Below are 21,669 nucleotides of genomic sequence, written 5' to 3'. Positions count from 1 at the left end.
GAAAAATGACAGGATTTAGAAACAGTTCTTATAGAAGGAATAGCACATGCAGTATTAACTTAAAAGTGTTAACTTAAGGGAAAATTACTCTAAGCCAATTTATTATTGGCATTAAGAATAAATAATAATCTATTCAGAATAAATAATACCTACAGATCAAACAATGTGCTGGAAATATAAGCTATAATCAATGAACTATATAAGTATATGGTGCATAAATCCTCAAACCCAGGTATTCTGGACAAAAGCAAGAAGAAATACAAAAACAAAACCCAAAACTGCACATTATCTCTGTTTTGAGCCAAAACACAGGTTTTCACTGTCCAGTACTGAAGGCACAGCTATTCAAGAATATCACCTTTAGTAAAAGAGCAAAGATAAAAAATGTCAAAATCTAGAAAAAGCTGAAATCATGACATGAAAAGAATGGATAAATAAAGTGAGGCAAGTAGCTGAAAGATTAGTGAAAGGCTAAAGATGGGAGACATAAGAATGGAGCCATTTCAGTTGATTACAAGAAAACAAATTAAGCTTTAGAAATCTGCATGAACACACTGGTGTTTCCTAAGTATCCAAAAGTCTAGTAAGGGATCATGTATGTCTTAGCTTACAAATTATTTAAGTTCAAAAAAGCATTCTTTAATATTTTTGCCCCAAGTAACTCTTAGATCATTAATGATGTAACAAAAGATGTGGTTTTTACAATGTTTTATATATAATGTTTTATTTTTTTGTATAAGACACCCCCATGTATAAGACACCCCCCTTTTCTAACCTAAAATTAAGAAATCTAAGGGGTATTTCATACATATAGCGATGAAATCGCTTTGTGATGGACTTTTTGCCATCGCAAGAGCGCTCGCTTTGCCCCCATTTTCGGCCAGCTGATTGGCGGTTCCAAAATGGCTGCCGGGTAAACAAAATGGTCGCCCGATGTTTTGCCTCGCTTTAGAGGCACCGAAAATGGCCGCTTGCAATGGAGGATTTTCGCATAAGGTTAGTTTTTAAGCCCATAGGAACGCATTAAACGAGTTTTAATGCGTTTCCATGGGCTTTTTTAAATCGCTTAGCGATGAAATCGCTTAGCAGCGATTTTTGCTGCACCAATTAACATCGCTAAGCGAGGCACCACTGTACTGTGTTTTACTGAAATCCTAAAATAAACATTAAAAATCAAGAGAGAGAATTATCTTTCTGAATCCATTCAAATGGATTGGGAGAAGTGCACGGTCCAGATTTGGAGGAAAAGAAAATAATAATAGAAGTCCATGTCAGTGAACTCTTTCCACTTGTAGAAAACAAACTACCTGAACTCATCTTCTGTTGGACATGTCTTGAGACTATTTTTCTCACTCCTTCACTCTTCTCCGAATAATTTCTCTTGCTAACATATGCAAGAGAGGAGGCATGAATGGGCACAGGGCAAATGCACCAGATTCACTGTTTATTACTTAGGACTAAAACTCTCAGGATCCAATGTTGGCAGGCAGATTGTGACAGGCGTAGCAAGAAAAAAAATGCCAAGGCTCTGAGAAGATTAGAGGAAGATCAGAACAAGGATCTTTGGCCTGAAGAATGGGTAGTAGAGGTGGTCCTTTAACACACAGATGCACTCCTCAGAGACCAAAACACAGCACCAGAGCTGAACATGCAGGTCACAAAGCTGAGCTAGGGGTTTTTTGTGTGTGTGTAAAAAGAACCACAACTACATTTATCTGAACGTAGGGGAGCGAGGACACACCATGCTCAGGTCCATCTTTTCTACGTGGACGCTCCCTCTGCATTGACACGACGGAGTCTGTTTCAGTTTCATTATCCAAGTTCTCTCGACTTCCTCCAGTGTTGGGGCTGCAAAGGAAACAAATATATGAATGGAGACACTGCATGGACATCAACCCATATGTACACTTCTTCAAACTTGCACAAATCAACTTGGGGCCAGTGGCCTGCTCAAACAGGCAGAAAATAGGCCATGCAGTCCTATCTAGCCTTTACTATTACAGATGGCAGGATGGGTGAGGCGTTTTTGGTGCCCATGAACACACATACCAATGTTAAAAACTAAACTAACGAAAAATGCTCAGTGTATATGGAAAAACTAGTAGATCTTCCTGCCAGCCTTCCATGTCCAGAATTTTGGGTTTATTGCCTGTTAAAGGTAGGAGAGCATTCAGAACATCTGGATTCCCATTTTGTTCTGTGCAATAGTCTACAAAGGGTGATACGACATACTATCACTGTACATTTAAACTGGCCAAGAGCAGATGCCAATAATAGGGCTTTCCTTCACAAAGGATTTCTTCAGCTGCCTTGCAAACTCACTGGCCTAAATCCTGCCGCATAATGTGAACAAAGTTGCAAGTTTCAGTTCATTCCTCACCAGGAAATGAAGAAGTCCTGCTGCGCTTCTCAGAAGCACGTATGTATGCACCAAACAAGTGAGCACATGCACAAACATCCCAAGAATCACAGCAGAGCTCTTCATTTATTTTAATTTATTTATCATTTATCTTAGTTTATTTTTACATTATATGTAAACTGCCCAGAGTAGACACGTTCTAGAGGGGCGGCATAAATAAATAAATAAAATTCATTTATCTGCAAAGAATGCATGAAACCTTACAAATCTGCTTTAATTTTGCTACAGGATTTTGGCCACTATTCTCATACTGCCTAGTATTCCAGGTCTCTTTAACTGCTCCCACTGTCCTGGAATACTCCCCAAAACAGAGAGGAAAGAAGTACTTCTTTCTAATGAACTTTGTGGCACAGTGGTTAAACTGCTGTACTATGGCCAAGAATATGCTCACAACCTCAGGGTTCAATCCCAGATAGCCAGCGCAAGGTTGACTCAGCCTTCTATCCTTCCGAGGTCAGTAAAATGAGTACCCAGCTCGCGGGGGGGGGGGGGAATGGGTAGCCTACATAATCCACTTGTAAACCGCCCAGAGAGTACTTTAAGTGCTATGGAGCAGTATATAAGCAGCACGCTTCGCTTTGCATGGCTTAATACTACCCAGGCTCCTTCAGTAATACAACTGTTCTGAAAATACAATACCCTGATTCATTTAGAGCAGCGGTTCCCAACCTTGGGTAACCCAGCTGTCCTTTGGGACAGCAATTCCAACAAGCCTTCTCTGTGCTGGGCAAAGTTTATGGGAGTCGCAGTCCAAGAACACTTGGGTTACCCAAGGTTGGGCATCACTGCTCTAGAGCACAGAATGACAAAGGGCACCCAACTGACCACAGGCAGGCCAGGGGCCAGTCCCAGACCCTGCTCTTGCTCCTGCTGGTCCATCATTCCTCAAGCAAGGGCGTTCCCCATTCTGCTGCCTAGGCTCTTTTATACTATAGCTATCAGAAGTTAAAAAGACCTTCCTTGTGAAAAGCAACTACTATATCTTAATTTTTTTATATAAAACGCCCCCATGTATAAGACGCCCCCTCTCTTTTCTAACCTAAAATTAAGAAATCTAAGTGGGGCTTAGCAAGTGTAGGGGGAAAGGGATCAAAGCGTTGTAGGATAGCTTTGATCCCTGCTTTCCTCTCCACTTGTTTTTGTTCTTGCCTCAGATTACTTCCGTGTATAAGACAACGCTCAATTTTTAGTCTAAAGATTTTAGACAAAAATATAGTCTTATACATGGGGAAATGCGATATTTTACCCCATGTCACTGTAACAGGGGCAGCAAAAATCCTTAAGAGTAAATTAACTTGATACAGGCAACTGTTCCCAGCTTTCTTTGCTGATGCAGTGAGGATAGTGCTACTGTCAAAAACTAATCCTTATGCTATTATGTATGACAGCATCAGGCGAAGGCTCAGGTTCTTTTAGCTTGAAGAGGACAGGTTCCTGAGTATATATCCTGCAGAGATCTGCTCAACTGTTCCCCACAGTGAAAACTAAAACTGTTTTTTGGACATGTATGCGCACAAACAGAGACATGTATGCCCAAGTTAACTTACTGAAAAGAGGGAGGCCTGGAATCTCCTATGCCTCCAGTACGCTCAATGGAGGGTGGCAATTCCGGCTGATTTTCGGCACAAACAGACCCAGCATCTGAATGAGACCCTTCAGCAGACACCAGCTAGAAAGAGAAAGGATGGAGGGGATAAGTCAGCTGGGACAAATAAGAACGATTTTCAGTTTGGAGGGTAAAGAATGAGTAACGATTCAAAAACTTATAAAATACTTAAGCAACAAACACATGAGTTCAATGTCAACATAATTAATAACTGAATGACCACTTCAGAAGGCAATGCTGCGGGAACTTCACTTAACCTGACAGCATTTACGCTCTGCAGTTCAGCAGGATTTCCTTTTATACATATTCTTATTTAAGTCCCGAAGGCAGCATGTGTCATTCTGCTAACTCCTGCGACATTGCTGGAACCAGTTGTATTGGCTCTTGCCTTTCCATTGGACCATTTCAGCAATGTGGAGAGGGGGGATCTGCTGCTTGGGTAACAGCCTATTCTCCATATTACCTTACCCGGGCTTCATGCTCTGGAGAGGACACTCCTCGATTCAGAGCATGTTACCATAGTCTCTCGAGACTGAAGGATGCCTATGCTAAATTTAATATTCACATTAAACCACTGGATTGCCTGCCCACTTTCCTGTCCAGAGCAGTTTGTATGGGACCAAATTCGTTACAGGTTTCAACCCCTTCACTGGCACACTTGAGCATACTAAAGGTTCCCCTTGACATTTAGTCCAGTCATGTCCAACTCTAGGGTGCGGTGCTCATCCCTGTCTCCAAGCCATGGAGCCAGCATTTGTCCGTAGACAGATTCCGTGGCCACGTGGCCAGCACGACTAGACACGGAACACCATTACCTTCCCATCAAAGTGGTACCTATTTATCTACTCGAATTTGCATGCTTTCGAACTGCTACGTTGGCAGGAGCTCACTCTGTCGCGTGGATTTGATCTTATGACGGCTGGTCCTCTGACCTTGCAGCACAGAGGCTTCTGAGGTTTAACCTGCAGCACCACCACGTACTACCAGAGGTGAAAAGGAACTGGCCTGAAGATGAGACAGTGGAGTCCCCCTAGCCCTACTTCCCTAATAAAAAAGGTACAATTTACGGAAATGGGCTGCCAAGGGATAACCAGGTAAAAAAAAAGGTAGGGAACCGCTGGGCCAGACCATCACTGAACAGTGTATCTTTGCTGGAGAGAAGACCACTAGTGGCATAGCTATATAACTGTCCTTAGAAAACAGAGAGCTTACATACGGAGGGGGTGCAGCTACCAGAGGTCTCTCTGGAGGATCAAGCTGCAGTAGCTTCCTAGGAACCTGCCTTCCTACATGCCAAAGGCTGGGAATCCCAGCCTTTCGAGCTGCCTAGAAGGACTCTGGCTGAACTCTACCCATTCCACATCTCCTAAAATTAGAGTCAATCTACTGAAACAGCTCCCCACCGTCTGGTTTCAGCACCACACACACTTTCCAAACTCATGAAAGATAGCAGAGCAGGTGGCAAGAGGCACAATGCACAAAGGAAGGGGCCATGCCTTAATCCCAGGGACCAGCTGGCCTGTTAGAAAACAGATGGCGGACCTGTTCAGAATGTTGGACATACAAAACCCAAAGGCGATGCCTAGAAACCTCAACATTCTGTGACCAAAATAAACTGGGCCAGTTTGGAAATCTGAATATACTTCAGTCTTCCATTCCAACAGGAAAGTGTGCAGGGTGCAACTCTTGTAGAACGTGAGGTTTTTAAATATTAAAATATTAAAGTGGCAGCAGGCATTAAGGACCTTGCTGGAAAGCAGATCTATGAATTTAAAAATCTCTTATCTAACTACTCACAGCTCCAGCAAACCTTCCTTTACCTTGGATTGTTTTGGAAAAGAGAACAGATACAAGTTTAGGGTGTCTGCAAGTATTCGTACTTGTGTTTTCTCTCTTCATTAGCAAGCAGAAAAGCTAGGATTTCTTTAGATAAATTTAAATAAATGTATCTAGGTAAAGGAAAAGGTTCCCCTTGACATTTAGTCCAGTCATTTTCAATTCTAGGGCGTGGTGCTCATCCCCATCTCCAAGCCGTAAAGCCAGCGTTTGTCTGTAGACAGTTTCTGTGGTCACGTGGCCAGCGCAACTAGACACAGAAGCCGTGACCTTCTCACCGAGGTGGGACCTATTTATCAACTCACATTTTTACATGCTTTTGAACGGCTAGGTTGGCAGGAGCTGGGACAAGTGACAGCAGCTCCCTCCGTCGCGTGGATTCAATCTCACGACTGCTGGTCTTCTGACCTTACAGAACAGAGGCTTCTGTGGTTTAACCCACAGCACCACCACATCCCTTATAACTGTATCTACATAATTACAAATCAGACAAAAAATACCAATTACTGTACAAACATGTGGCTGTTGCTAATAATTATCTGAGAAAGCAGAGAGACTGCTATCAGACATACTGTACTGGAGACAAGGCCACCCATTTCTATGGAAGGGCAAAATCCTACCCCTGACAGCAGCGTCCCGGCTGCAGTCCAGTCACTCTCTCCTATGGAAACAAGAGCCACTGACTTCTTCGGGAGAAAGAAAGGAGACTCTAACCAGTATTGGCTGGGCTACCATTTAGGATACTGCTATCTGCATAGATGCTTCTCCCCCCCTTCATTATGTTATGTCTCTGATTGCCCCGTCACCTAATCCTGAATAGAGACACAGCTTACAAGAGGGGGAAAGCTCATTCCCCAGTCTTTCCACCCTGCATCCCAGATGTTGGGATGAGCAAGAAAGGCTTGGTCACCCTCTTCGGCAGCCCTTTCGACTGCATCTCACTGTTCCTTCCTTCTCACTTTGGGATTCAAACAGATACACGGCCACTCCACTGCTATGGAACCTAGGAGAGGTATGATTTTACTGCTCTTCACTCGCCAATGACTTTGGTACAAAACTACGGTGCCTCTGCTACAGAAGCAAAACCGAGAGGGCCATACCCAGATTCATCAAAACAGATATTTGATGGATTTTAGTTGATTTATTGACACAGAAAAATGCACAGAAAAATACTCTAGTATTTGACTACAGTATAAAAGAAACAGCTACTCCATTATTGCCCTGCGAGAGATTACTTCAACAGAAATTTTACCAGTAAAGGCAACCATGCAAAATATTTACACAATGGTTGAAATCTTGTTGCTTAATGTAGTAAGCCACACTAGAGTAAGCTCCTTAATCATTGGGGATTTGGTGAGTAATGTCCTCCTTATATGCCATTGATTCAAGCTGCTTCCCTAGCGCAGCCCCACACTGGCTGCAACTTACAATATTACAGAGGAGCCAAATCGTCACTGATTAAGGTGGTTACTCTAGTCCGACTTACTATACAAAGCAACAAGATTCCAGCCAATGAAATGAGAAATATACTCAGTCTCTCATGGGCCACAATTCATAGTTGTAGTGATGCGTTCAGCTTGGTGAGTCCTACATTTGGTACGATTTTCCTAAAATCAGAGCTGTAGGAACAAACGGGTGCTACTATGCCATCAAAGGTGCAACAAACAGCACAACTTTCAGACCTCAAGCCTAGGAGCAGCGGAAGTCTTAACTTGCATTTGAACACATTCAGGGTTCGTAACTGCCCCTAGGGCACTTTGTTCTTCAAGCCAGAGCAACACAATGTGCTGCCCACATGCTACCTTCTAGCTGCTGGAAGTTTTAATAATATATTTTAATGCAGAAATTGAGCTCCGGGAAGAAACTAAGACATGTCTGAAAATAACCATAAAATCAGCGTACAAAAGCAAAAGTTTGATGACACACTAGCAGCTTCACACTAGTGCCAATTCATGTGTTATATTCATATCTACCTAACATGGACCTTGAGACTTTTAGGAGTTGGTGTTTGTTTAAAAACATCCGGATCTCCAATAAAACGGGTTTATGCTTATAATCCATTGGCAAACGTTGAGTAAGAGCGAAAAATGGCTTAGCAGTGATGTCAGAGTTTTTCTATCATTTGATCAGAGTTTTTCTATCATTTGATCAGCATTTGCCATTACATGTTACTGGTCGCAGCATTTAAATCTCAACTATTTTTCCTCAGATCTTTCTACACAAATAATTGAGGCATGACCCAAACCTGGGGAAGCTACATCTTCTAAATCCTCTGATCAGTGGTATAAGAACAGAACTGCCTGGCTAAATCGTACCAAAGCTCAAAAACTAGACCAAAAACCAAAACTTAAATATATGGATTACTAGCATCACAGAAGAAAAGGGAGTTTTCACTTGCCAATAAATGGATAATAATATCCAAGAGATCCCTGTTAATTCAAGTACACTCTATGAAGAAGATACACACAGGATTGCTTCAAAGTGCAACGGTCTTATCTAGTGACTCTCTCTTATGACTTAGATTCCAAGAAGAAAGACAAAATTTGATTTTTTAAAATGGATATTCTCCAGCTTAACTCAGTGACCCAGAACATGGAATGTCATTTTCATCTTCTTACTCTATAGTGGTCGACTTAATTTTGAATGAACCGCACAGAAATAGAACCATTCTTTGGGAAAGAAGTATCTTTGGGAAATACAAGGTAAAACCTTTTAAGGGAGAGAAACAGGAAGGAGCTCAGATCATTTGACATTAATGCATACGTAAGGTGAGGGGTAGATCAGGGTTTTCAGCACTAGGGGAAAGCCCCACCCTTGCAACCCCATTAATTCTCAGATGTACTCATCTATTTAGCTTCTGTTCTCTTCCTTCCTAACTACAGTGGTGCCTCGCAAGACGAGTGCTCCGTTTTACGACAAAATCGCATAATGACAAAGTTTTTGCGATCGCAAAACGATGTTTCCTATGGGGGAATTTCGCTTTCCGATGATCAGTTCCCTGCTTCGGGAACCGATTCTAGCAAAACGACAATTTTCCTACAGCTGATCAGCGGTTTCAAAATGGCCGCCGGGTTAAAAAAAAAAAGGCCGCCCGCTGTTTTCTGGGACAGATTCCTCGCTGCATGGGCAGTGAAAATGACCGCGCTATGGAGGATCTTCGCTGGATGGTGAGTTTCAAGCCCATAGGAGCGCATTAATCAGGTTTTAATGTGTTTCTATGGGCTTTTTAATTTCGCTTTACGATGTTTTCGTTCTACAGCGATTTTACTGGAACGAATTAACATCGTAATGCGAGGCACCACTGTACTGATGATGGCTGAACCAGTCTGATCTGCAGATGGATTCGCTTAAGATTCTTGCTTACCCAAGATACCACCCGGCCGTTGAAACAAGGAAGCTTTGCATTGTCATCTGAGATTTCTTCCTTTACAACCCTGTAAAAGAAGAAAAAAAAGAAAATGTCAGAGTCCAGCCAATCCATGAGGAACCATGAGAGCAGAACATCCAGCTTGGCACTTCTTAAGAGGTAGGGGAAGGACATGGTAAAGAAATTCCATGCAGTATGCTTCAGAACTGAGATGCTGGAAGTTAGAAACCCAAGAATCTGCAAGTGGAATAAATTATAGAAGGCACACATTTTATTGATTAACCTAATTTTCAGAGCTTTTTTGGAAGAACATGGTAGACAACATCAGAGATCTAGAACCACTGGAACCAAGGTAAGTAGCAGGATATGGTGAAACAGAGAAGCTTCTGTGGAGTAAACAAATCTAACGTCCTCAATACCAAAATCACCATTGGCTGACACAGCCACAACAGATTAGCATGTTCACATACTAAGCTTTGAGTGAGTTTCAAGGCTCTTCAGAAGTGATACATCTCCCAGCCTAAGGTCTGCAATTCTACTAAAGTAACAACAATCTAAAAACACTAAGTGTCAGAACATTTGACAACATGTGAGGTGGTGTGAGGTATTGAGTTACCGGTTGTTGTAGGTTTTTCGAGCTGTTTGGCTGTGTTCCGAAGGTTTTTCTTCCTAATGTTTCCTAACAGTGCATAAGCCCCCTTCAATCTCTGACTGCTATTTATGATTAAATGGGGTGGGAATAGGATTCATGTAATATTCCTTTTATGTTCATCTATAAATGCATTCATTTATAATCCTCAGAATATAAGAAAGACAGATGTATAGACTTGCCCACATTGTGCAAACTGCATGACTAAGCAAGAATCTGAACTGGAATGCTTCCTAAACGATGAGATAAGCAAGAATCAAGCTCTTTTCAACACTGACAGAAACTGTTCCCTTTAAAATGATAAATCATGGGAAACTATGATTTCTTGCAGACACCAAATTTACTTGGCAATGTTTTGTTCAGATAGAAAAATTAATTCTTTCTATTGTTGGCTCTGTAATCCCACTCTCCCCCAACCCACAAATGGCATTAAAGCAGGGAAGAATGCATTAATGTAACATATCTGAAAGACAGAAGTCAGAGCTGCATATACTCTGGACTAGGGTAGGGGTGAAAGGCAACATGCACAGAAGAAAAATTGAGAACCCTAACTCCTCACAAAGTTTCTGTACAGTACTCTGTGTCTAATTCTGTATTTTCCTTCTATTGCAGAAATTCTGCACTCAACTGCACAGACAGATTTTCCAGGTTTAAGCACCACATACTGTATTTTTTTATGAAAAATCAAAGCAGAAATTTTCAGGACTATAAGATCACATGAAACAAACAGTGCTTTCATGAAGCCAAAGCTCAGAGCTGATCTTCTGACAGAAGCGAGGAAAAAAGTATGGACTGTTATTTTCAGCTTGGCCACCAAAACATCTGGATTGGAGACCTTTGAGAGCTTGTGGAGTAGTAGCTGTGCATTTTTACATTTTAAAGCCCCTCTTTAGGCACAAGAGGAAAGAAGGAGAGGCAATTATTGGGCAGTATGAAGTTTTGGGGCAGACAGGCTCAATATGTGGGGAACACAAGTGTACACAAGTCTGGCCAGGCTCAACCTTCCCCTAGCAGACAGCAAGGAAATTAAAAGTTCTCAACTACACTCCAATTAACTGCTTTAATTTACTTCCACCCCAGCAAATAATAACAGTCTCTTTGCCAGCTGGAAACACACAAGGAACAAGTATAATCTTTCGGGTCAATGCCCCAGAGTGGGGAGGGCAGCAAGAGTTTTGAAGGTTGTACGTATGTCCAAGTCTCTAACCCTCATGAATGCAGAAGACAACAGAAAAACTGCCAAAAATGCACACATATTACTTTGGCTCTGGCTCATTTTCAAAACTGGCATGAAAGGAAGTTAATACACTACAGTACTGTTAGAGCCGTGGTGCCAGAGCCGAAGAAGAAAACAACATGCTTTGTCAAAGATCAGTCGCCACACGTTGTAGAGTTATTCATGCCACTATGCCAAACACACGGCAGCCACCGTAACTGCCACACAATCCATGGTTTAAAGCAGCACTGGGGACAGTCATATATTTACAGTAGTTTCTCTCTTCTTTCGTTTCTTACCGTCTTTACCGTTGAGACATACAGGTAGATAAACACAGAACATGAGCATGTTTCCTGAGACCAGTGGCACGGTGTTTGTGAGATTTACCTCTAGATTAAGCATGCACGGCGCTGCAGCCTTCATTTTTCAAGGGTGATATGGCACACAGAATGCCTTTGTAAAAAGGACGTTCCTTGCCAGCTTGCTAATGAAAAGGAGCTTCAGATTCAAGCAGCAGCCTCCCACAAAGTCTCTCCCATCCCAACTAGACAGTGGTACCTCAGTGACTGCAGGAGCACAACACAGAGTCTTCAAATTAATTTCAGTAGGTTGGTAGTCCAGGTTCAACTGTACTCTTGGCTCTTCTCACTAGGAATTCCACATACACAAGAATTCCTGTTTATAAGATGAATTCCATATGCTATGCGAATAATAAATTGCAGACAATTTACAGTGGTGCCTCGCAAGACGATTAATCCACAAGACGATCAGTGTTGCATTTCGCAAAACAGTTTTTCCTATGGGCAATTTTTGCTAGACGATGTTTGGGTCCGTGCTTCGCAAGACGGTTTAAAAAAAAAAAAGACCGATGCTTCGCAAGACTTTCCCCCCCCACTGGAATGCATTAAATAGATTTCAATGCATTCCAATGGGGAACCGCATTTCACAAGACTTTTTTTTTTAAGGCTGATGCTTCGCAAGACATTTTTCCCCCCATTGGAATGCTTTAAATAGATTTCAATGCATTCCAATGGGGAACTGCATTTCACAAGACAATGTTTTCTATGGACGATTTTCGTAAGACAACAATTTTTTCCCCACTGGGATGCATTGAATAGATTTCAATGCATTCCAAAGAGGAACCACGTTTCACAAGACGATGTTTTCGCAAGACAGCGATTTTCGTAGAACGAATTAACATAGTCTTGCGAGGCACCACTGTATTAGTAACTTTAACTGAACCCATCCATGCATCCTGCATTCATATAAACCACAGAAATTTTTGTCAAGTCAGGACGCTTCAATACTACATTGACAGGAGCAAAATTTGTTTTGTCACTGCTTGTTTTTTTTCCCTCTTACTTGCCAGATCCCTGTTTTTAACCAACAAACAACCACAAAAGCCTACAAACAACTATATTACTGAAACAAGACACGAGGGGGCATAAGAAAATAACAAACCACCTTTGTAAATCTTGGTGACTTGCAAGCCGGATGGATAAAAATTAATTATTTGTGTTTTTTTCAAACTCAATTTAAACTACAATTTTTAAAACTGAGTTTCTGATTTAAATCTGATTTTTAAAAAATAAATAAATAAATCGTAGCCTGGAAGCTACCGTATTCTAATCATGGGCAATCAAGTGACTGGCTGCTTAGAAGCCTGCCGTATGCTCTGCAAAATCTGAAAATACTTTTAGGATAATAAGAAGCTGCTACAGTGGTCACGAACCACACTGGTGACCAGTTTTCTGGTTCTGTACCTAGTCATTAAAGTAACTGCAACATTCCCACTGTGGTGGCAACAGGCTTTCAGCACCTTCTTTATTTTGCCCTCCAGTGCAGACAAATGGTTGCGATCTCACTGGCAAACCCTCACTCAAATTTGGCCATACTTCAGGCTCTGGAATCAGCTGTAATTCCTGAAGCTAGTCAGGTCTCCATCTGATCATAAAGGCCTACTATCAATCAGAGAAGACTCACTACTTCAATGGAACACACAACTTACTAGCATTCAGCAACAGATTCAAGGGCTCTACTCTAGTTGGGATTAGCAACCAGTTTAAAGCTCCGATGTCCAAGACACCAATTAACCTCTTATTCCGCCACCAATGCTGTACACTGAAAATAAATCTCTAAGGAAGGACAGCATGGAACAGTAATAAAACTTTTTTCAGAAGAAAAAAGAAAATCTTACATACACAACCTCCTTCTAAGTAGTTAATTAGTATACAAAACAACTTAGTAAAGGAAACGTTCAGATGTATTGTTTTGTCTTTGTGCAGGGTGGGGGGGTTAACATGTTCCTTAAAGCTTTCATGGGGTGAAGGCATGACAAATCACCAAGTGAGAAGCTACACAGAGAGAATCTGCTACAGCTGTTTTCGACTGCTTCAGCGCCAGCCTTGAAAAAAGGCTTTCCAATCAGTCCTGTCTCTGGTTTAAAAGCAGGCAACTTCTCCTGCCAAAAGAGAGCTGAGGTTGTGGAATGTGCTTTACTAGCAAAACAGCTCATTCCTGGAAAAGCCTCAACTCAGTAGGAGGGCAAAAAAAGAGATGAGGAGGGAGAATGAAAAGAGAGCCTTGAGCTCTGTAGAGCATGGACATCTCAGAGAAGAATAACCACAAATCAACTGCCTAACCACCGGACTCATCAGGCCAACATTTCTGCAGCTTCAATTAAAAAACAGAAATACCTGGTTCGGATAAAGCACGACAAGATGGCAGAGTTGTACCAATTTAATTGAATGCGTCTTCGTTGCTTGCTTTCATGGAATATTTGAAGCCTCTGGAAGCGTTCCTTATGCAGAATGATTAGAGTCCATAACTTCAAATTCAAATAGGTTAGGTGCACCGGTTTAGGAATACAATCTTACTGGTATCTCCAGTCAGATCAGAGCCAGCCAGTCCCAATCCTAGAAAGAGACAGTCAACTAACGTGCAAGACGGCCAGGGGCAGCAAATATACCTCCCACATGAAAAGATTGTGGGCTAAGGTTACGCAAATGTGGATCCTTGGTTGGCACTGCATATTCTGTTTCTGTTACTTATGAAGCTCCATCCAGTACTAATGGAAATCTAACTGGGAGGCTACTAGCTTTAGACATTTCACCTGCCATTATTTTCACATTTCTAGAGACCATCTTCGTCTTTTTTTGAGGCAGGAGTGCTAAAACCAATCTTTCTTCTTTAATATTCAGAAGAAAAACATAAATTACCAGAAATTATGCAAATTTTTATGGCCACCTCCAAATTCTCCGCCCAGTTCTGAATTTGTCATGTGTCTGTGCAGAGTGCTGGTCACCCTGAAAATACTACGGAGGAGACCACAGCTATACATTATGGAGCTGGACTGCCACCAATCTGTCAATTGTACAGTGGTGGGCAAAAAAAAGTAACTAACAGGAGTGAAGGGGCCCAAACAACAGATCCTTAGGAGCACGTCACATCTAAATTCAGACATGCCATTCTAAGTTACAAAAGCAAGCCAAAAATAGGGCACAAAGATTCTTACCTGAAGTGCTTTGGACTTTTTGCCCACAACAGTATCTCTGCAGTCAGAATTTCCCTGCCCTGGATGATGATTATGCCTCATTAAGCTCCTCCTACACTTTTCTAAAAGTATACCGACAGCAGTTACAAGCTATTTTGGCTTCAAATTCCCAAGGAAGATATTAAGTTTGCTCTCTTTCTTAAGACACCCTTTAGTAGAAGGGCACAATACAAATTTAATACATAAAGAAGAGCCTTTAATTTGGGTTACCTGGAAATTAACACTATTCAAGTGCACACTTGAGAGAAGCCCTTTACTTTATCTTCTCCTTTGTCTTCTATACACTTTAACCAAGCAGTCTGAAGAGAAGACGCTCCTACTTGCGTGTAGGCTCTAAACACAAGCAGGAACCTCCCCTCTTCAGATTTTGCAGTCATTATTCACAGAAAAAGACAGATGAGGTGAGGCTAGATACTTCCCTCCAAGAATGTAGACTAAAGCAGGTATACTAATACCTGGATGGGCCTTAATTCTCCACTCGGAGTTATGTGTTGTGCAGGGCTTCAATGGAACCTGAACTATGGCTGTTCGAAGGAAGCTTTGCAATTGATCAGGGTGGAAGCCAGAACTCATGGTATTTAGGGCCAGATTCCCCCACTCCCCAGGTTTAATGCTACCTACCAAAAGCCCAGCGGTATCCTACACCTCGACAGCAAAGGACTCTAAAAGACCTTTCAAGAAAGAAAGGTGTTTCCGAACCTTGAGTTTCCAGCTGTTCTTGGGCTACAACTCCCAGAAGCCTTCACAAATGCTAGCCAGGATTTTTGGGAGTTGCAATCCAAAAATATCTGGACTACCCAAGGTTGGGAACCACTGCCTTACTTCCTCTCTGCAATGTTGGAACAGCTATTTAATGTGTTGATTACATTTACCTTCTACCTTTCCTCTAATGAATTCCATGTGGTTTACATTCCTCTCCTCCTCCCTTATTTAGAATCAGAACCATATGAGGTAGTTCAGGCTGACAGTGACTACTAGCCTAAAATCACCCTGTAAGTTTCAAGACACAGTGAGGACTTGAATCTACATCTCCATATCACAGTCTAGCACTGCAACCAAGATACCACACAAGTTAGAAATTCTTATTACTGTAAATCTAATCCTGAATCATTAAAAAAAGAAAAGTTGCTGAACACAAAGCCTGTATTCACTGCTCCCTCTGAAAATATTCTGGAACCACAGGGTGGCCAAATTCCAGGTATCAAAGAATGACTGTATCTTCCAGAGTTAATAAAGAGCACTTCATTGGGATGCTCCCAAGCTTAGAGGAGAGGATAATACCAAAGCAACAATGGGAAATTAATTCCTATGACCTCAACATAGAAACTTCCATGTGTGAGTAAAAAATGGCAAGCTCTCAGAGTACACTGCTTTGCCAAGTGTGTATGACCTGGAGTATTACCTTGCTTGGGGTTTCGCCATTTCAAACATAGGTTCCATTTCCACCTGGCATTTAGATCTGGCTGCAGAACAAAGCATGAACCGAATCTGCATGCAAAGTAGGTTGGGCCTACAGGTGCAACACAGATTTAATTTTTGATGTTAAGCTCTACCCATGCTGCATTGAAACGGGGACCCAAAGCATCAGAGACTGTGATGGAGCGTCAGGAGCGAGTTCTGACAAACAATTTACGGTACTCTTCTCTCTCTTACATGCATATGTATAACTAAAGGAGGTTAAGCAGCAGGCAAAGTCTTCTGAGTCAGGAACCTCGAGACTCTGACTCACATCACAGCTAAGGGTGAGTATAGCATGAAAGGGACCATGCCCAAGTGGAATGGCCACATAGGCAGGATTAGGCTGAATTCCACAGACTCTTTGTGGCTGCCTTAAATAATGATACATCAATGCTCCACAGTGCCGAGAGCTTTGGAGACAGGCAAATATACTGCCTAGCGCCTGAAGCCTTCAAACGATCCAAATGCAAGGACTAAAGTTTCCTCTTCTGTTCAGTCTTAGATACAGCAGAGGCACATCTACACAGACAGATTAATAAATACTGTACATATACACTGTGCAGGCATGTGTCTGAGTTTTATAAAACTCTTCAAGCAAAAGTTTCCATGGCAGTTTGCAAAGTACTAAAAGAGAAAACAACACACCAACATCTTCCTTGAGAAGAGTGTTCCACCAAAGTGTTATCACAGCCTAAAACAAACACTCTCCAAGCGTTTATCACTTTACCTTAGACAGCAAGGGCAACTCCAATCCAATTAAAATGACGTCAAGTGTTATGAAGCAAGCTACATACTACCAAGTGAACAACTGTATGAAATAGCAAGGTGCCAAATGGAAAAACTCTGCACGATTGGCCAATTCACATCTTCCCAGAGCTACATTTTGACAGAAGCATTTTAGGGCAGAAGGAATTGTACTCCATGTAAACAGCTAAGATTCAGTGGGCTGTGTGGGCTGCTTTATTACTTAGGAAGTTCATGTCCCTTTCAGGCTGTTCATTAAGGGCTGACACTTTTACGAACTCCGCCCCCCCAAGCCAAAGCAGACTTCCCAAATCTGGTGCTCCCCAGATGCATTAGACCAGTGGTCTCCAACCTTGGGCCTCCAGATGTTCTTGGACTTCAACTCCCAGAAATCCTGGCTAGCAGAGCTGGTGGTGAAGGCTTCTGGGAGCTGTAGTCCAAGAACATCTGGAGGCCCAAGGTTGGGGACCACTGCATTAGACTACAACTCCCAGAATAATCCTGCTAGTATAGGTATAACTGGAGGTAACAATCCAACATATCCAGAGAGCACAATGAAAGGTGGCTGAGAGATACTGGATGTTGCATTCCAGCACAAGCATAGAAGGATCTTTACTACCCTGTTTTCCCGAAAATAAGACAGGGCTTTATATTAATTTTTGCTCCAAAAAATGCATTAGGGCTTATTTTCAGGGGATGTTTTATTTTACAGTCATGTCATCTTCTGGTTGCTGCACAATGGTGGAGGGTGGGGTTTCACTTAATTAGGGCTTATTTTTTGGGTAGGGCTTATTTATTTATTTATTTATTTATTTATTTATTTATTTATTTATTTATTTATTTATTTATTTATTTATTTATTTATTTATTTATTTATTTATTTATTTATTCATTTATTCATTCATTTATTCATTCATTCATTCATTTATTGGACTTATATGCTGCCCCATAGCGCTACAAGCACTCTCCGGGCGGTTTACAATTTAATTATACAGGCTACACATTGCCCCACCAGCAAGCTGGGTACTCATTTTACCGACCTCGGAAGGATAGAAGGCTGAGTCAACCTTGAGCCGGCTACCTGGGATTTGAACCCCAGGTCGTGAGCACAGTTTTAGCTGCAGTACAGCGTTTTAACCACTGCGCCAATATTACAAGCATCCTGAAAAACCATACTAGGGCTTATTTTCAGGTTAGGTCTTATTTTCGGGGAAACAGGATAAACACAAGGTTAAGAGGCAGAAATGGAAGCCAAGTTGTTTGGGCACCAAGGATCACATCCGCTTTAGCAAGACAAGACCATCTGGTACACAGGATTTATTAGCAGCCAGGAAGAGTGGAGGTATTATTTACAATGGTAATGACAACTAAAGCCTATTTATTTAAAATATTTTTATCCTGCTTTTCTCCTTAAAAGGACCCACAGTGGCCTATAATAGCCTAGGTACAAGGTCTGACTTCTCCTTGGTGGAAGGAAAAACTGCTATTGGAGCTATGCAACAAACAGGATGAGTCCACTCACTTGCAACGATGAACAATCCATTCAAAATGTTTCTTCGATTAAACTAGTGATCTCACCAGGCACAAAGAAAGCCCCAACCATTCCATCATTTTGCACACTGTCAGCTATTTCCTTAATTATCAGGGAATTACTGTATATTGTAACAGTGACGAGAACGGCTCAGAAGCTGCCTCAAATCATTGGGTCCATTGTGGAGAAGCCACACACTGCTGCTCAACAGAATGCAAGTGGCTGAGGAGAAAATGGTTTGTTCTCACAAAGTGCAAAACTTCAGCCTTCGAGTTGGAAACATTTTCAGAAAAGGCAGGAATACTAGAGTAGATTTAAAGGAAAATAAAACCTGACAGAGGAGAGAATAATTGCTTGAAATACAGATAAACACAGATAAAAATTTGATGAGAAAAATTAACTGATAGCTTCCAGATGAGGAGTTTCCTTTGCTGTCTAAAATGAAGTGTGGTTAACGGCTAGAAAGAAGATATTTTGGGCAACACATTTGATGGAACACATCTTATGACTGGTTTAGTTTCTTATTTATTCAATTTATTTATCTGGTTTTATAAAAACAGACAATTGTAACAATAAAACTCAATTAAACAAATACAGCATTAAAACACTACAGTATTAAGTTAAAATAGTGGCAGTGGACTTCCAAAAGTGTTGTGTCATGGTTTAGTTCTGTTTCTCTACTTTTTTCCTTTAACAAACCCATCAATTCTAAAAGAAATCAACCCTGAGGGCTCACTGGAAGGACAGATCCTGAAGCTGAGGCTCCAAGACTTTGGCCATCTCATGAGAAGAGAAGACTCCCTGGAAAAGACGCTGATGTTGGGAAAGTGTGAAGGCAGGAGGAGAAGGGGACGACAGGATGAGATGGTTGGACAGTGTCATCGAAGCAACCAACATGAATTTAACCCAACTCCGGGAGGCAGTGGAAGACAGGAGGGCCTGGCATGCTCTGGTCCATGAGTCAGACACGACTAAACAAACAACAACAACTCAGCATTCCAAACTGTGCCTTAAGGCAGAGGCCGTCAACCCCCAGTCTGCAGCCCAGTGCCAGCCCGTAGCCTAAGCCAGACCGGGCCATGAAGACAGACCTCCCCCCCTGCATTCACTCCCCTCCCCACAGCTGCTTTGCGCAGGCACGTGTGCGCCAGCGTCAGCGCTCCCCCACCCCTTCATGCATGCACCCGAACGCCTGTGTGAAGGGGTGGATGGGCGCAGGCAGACATGCAGGCGCTCCTGCGTATGTGCAAAGAGGTGGGGGAGCGTTCACTCCGGCGCTGTCTGAGAGTGCACAGGGAATGCCCCGCCTCCCTCAGAGGCTCAGCCAGTCCGCGGTCCCAAAACGGTTGGGGACCGCTGCCTTAAGGCACAGTAGTTGTTGATGGTTAGTTAGGTTAGGCATCCTTCAGTCTTGAAAGACTATGGTAATGTGCTCTGTATGGAGGACTTGGAACAGCGTCTACTGTGGCTGAGGAGGCCAATTTGAGAGTGACAATCTCTTCCACACTGAAGACAAATATGATCTGTCCCCTGTCCAGCTCCCTGGTTTTGCTGCTTTTGTGACTTCCTCTTTGCCTCAGCCTGCTGGACCAGGATCTCTTCAAATTGGGAGAGGCCGTGATGCAACGCCTGCCTCCAGGCTGAACGCTAAGTTGTCAGGGTTTCCCATCTGTTGAGGTCTATTCCTAAAGCCTTCAGATCCCGCTTGCAGATATCCTTGTATCGCAGCTGTGATCTCCCTCTGGGGTGATTTCCCTGCACTAATTCTCCATACAGGAGATCCTTTGGAATCCAACCATCAGCCATTCTCACAACATGCCCAAGCCAACATAGACGTCGCTGTTTCAGTAATGCATACATGCTGAAAATTCCAGCTCGTTCTAGGACTACTCTGTTTGGAACTTTGTCCTGCCAGGTGATACCAAAAATCCGTCGGAGGCAACGCATATGGAAGGTGTTCAGCTTCCTCTCCTGCCGTGCACAGAGGGTCCAGGACTCACTGCAGTACAGGAGTGTGCTCAGGACACAGGCTCTATAGACCTGGATCTTGGTATGTGTCGTCAGCTTCTTATTGAGCCATACTCTTTTTGTGAGTCTAGAGAACATGGTAGCTGCTTTGCCAATGTGTTTATCCAGCTCGACATCTAGAGAGAGGGTGTCAGAGATGATTGAGCCAAGATACACAAAGTCATGAACAACCTCCAATTCTTGTGTGGAGATGGTAATAGAAGGAGGTGAGTCCACGCCCTGGCCCATGACTTGTGTTTTCTTCAGGCTGATTGTTAGTCCAAAGTCTTGGCAGGCTTTGCTAAAACGATTCATGAGTTGTTGGAGGTCTTCAGCAGAGTGGGCAACAATGGCTGCATCATCTGCAAAGAGGAAGTCCCGCATGCATTTCATTTGGACTTTGGTCTTTGCTCTCAGTCTAGAGAGATTAAAGAGCTTTCAATCTGATCTAGTCTGATCTTGTTGATGGTAATACAATAGCAAATAGATGTAACGTCAGATATTAGACATAATGCAATTAATGCCAAGTCGTAGCTAGCACAAAATAATAGTTTGCAAGCTGACCTTAAATCATGGGTTTTGGTTTGCTGGCAAATACAAAGTTATGGCCCACCACTTCAAACACCAGGTCAAACTATAGTTAAACTTTCTTTATGGTGATAAGTTCTGCAGTATCAATGGAGGTTTTGTTTGAGCAAACCCCAACTCTTCTCAGGTATACTTCAATCAAATTTGTCAACAGAATACTGCTGGATAGAGAAGGCCTCTCGGCATCAGAGAGCAGAACTTTATTTATAAAATTATTTCTAAAGTCTTCAGTTATCCAATGCGTCCTTCCAGAGAACACACTATTAACATCTGTTTGCAGCAGATGAGTATGTTCCAAACAGCAATCAGCCAAGATCTAAACAAAGCCAGAAACTAATCTTGAAGATGCATGGAAAGATCAAAAAACTTTGTGATAGCTTCATCATTAGTTTAAGAACAGCACAAGAGAGTTCAGGATAAACCAGAAAGCCAAGCTCCTCCATGTAAGGAAATGGGGAGGATGACTCACTGGTTCAACAAGGCCAAAGCTGGCACACAGACTAGGCTAGTAATTATTTGCAGGGCAGAAGCTGCCGATAGTGCAAATCTGGTCTAGATTGTCCCCTCAAAAACCAACAAAATGTACAGAATCTGAAGCTCTTCTTTTTAGAACTGGAAAGTCTATCACTCCAGTAATACACAGTAAGGCATGGTGCTCTGCCAGGCAAATCAGAAGGTTTCTTATACAGTACAGA

General features: G+C 42.3%; 1 protein-coding gene across 2 annotated transcripts in view; it reads right to left on the bottom strand.

Annotated features, from left to right (window-relative positions):
* Positions 1–21,669, bottom strand: part of DVL3 (dishevelled segment polarity protein 3) — a 49,538-nt gene that overhangs the window by 14,184 nt on the left and 13,685 nt on the right. For both annotated transcript variants that reach the window (XM_020813506.3, XM_020813509.3), the window contains exons 2-4: positions 9,226–9,295; positions 3,967–4,088; positions 1,742–1,848 (exon numbers count right to left, since the gene is read on the bottom strand). In XM_020813506.3, the coding sequence (XP_020669165.3) occupies positions 1,742–1,848; positions 3,967–4,088; positions 9,226–9,295 (299 nt within the window). The remainder of the gene's footprint in view (positions 1–1,741; positions 1,849–3,966; positions 4,089–9,225; positions 9,296–21,669) is intronic.

Source organism: Pogona vitticeps, chromosome 3 (genome assembly GCF_051106095.1).
Source record: "Pogona vitticeps strain Pit_001003342236 chromosome 3, PviZW2.1, whole genome shotgun sequence".
Lineage (NCBI taxonomy): Eukaryota > Metazoa > Chordata > Lepidosauria > Squamata > Agamidae > Pogona > Pogona vitticeps.
Note: the sequence above shows the minus strand (reverse complement) of the source record. Positions and strands in the feature narration are given on the sequence as shown.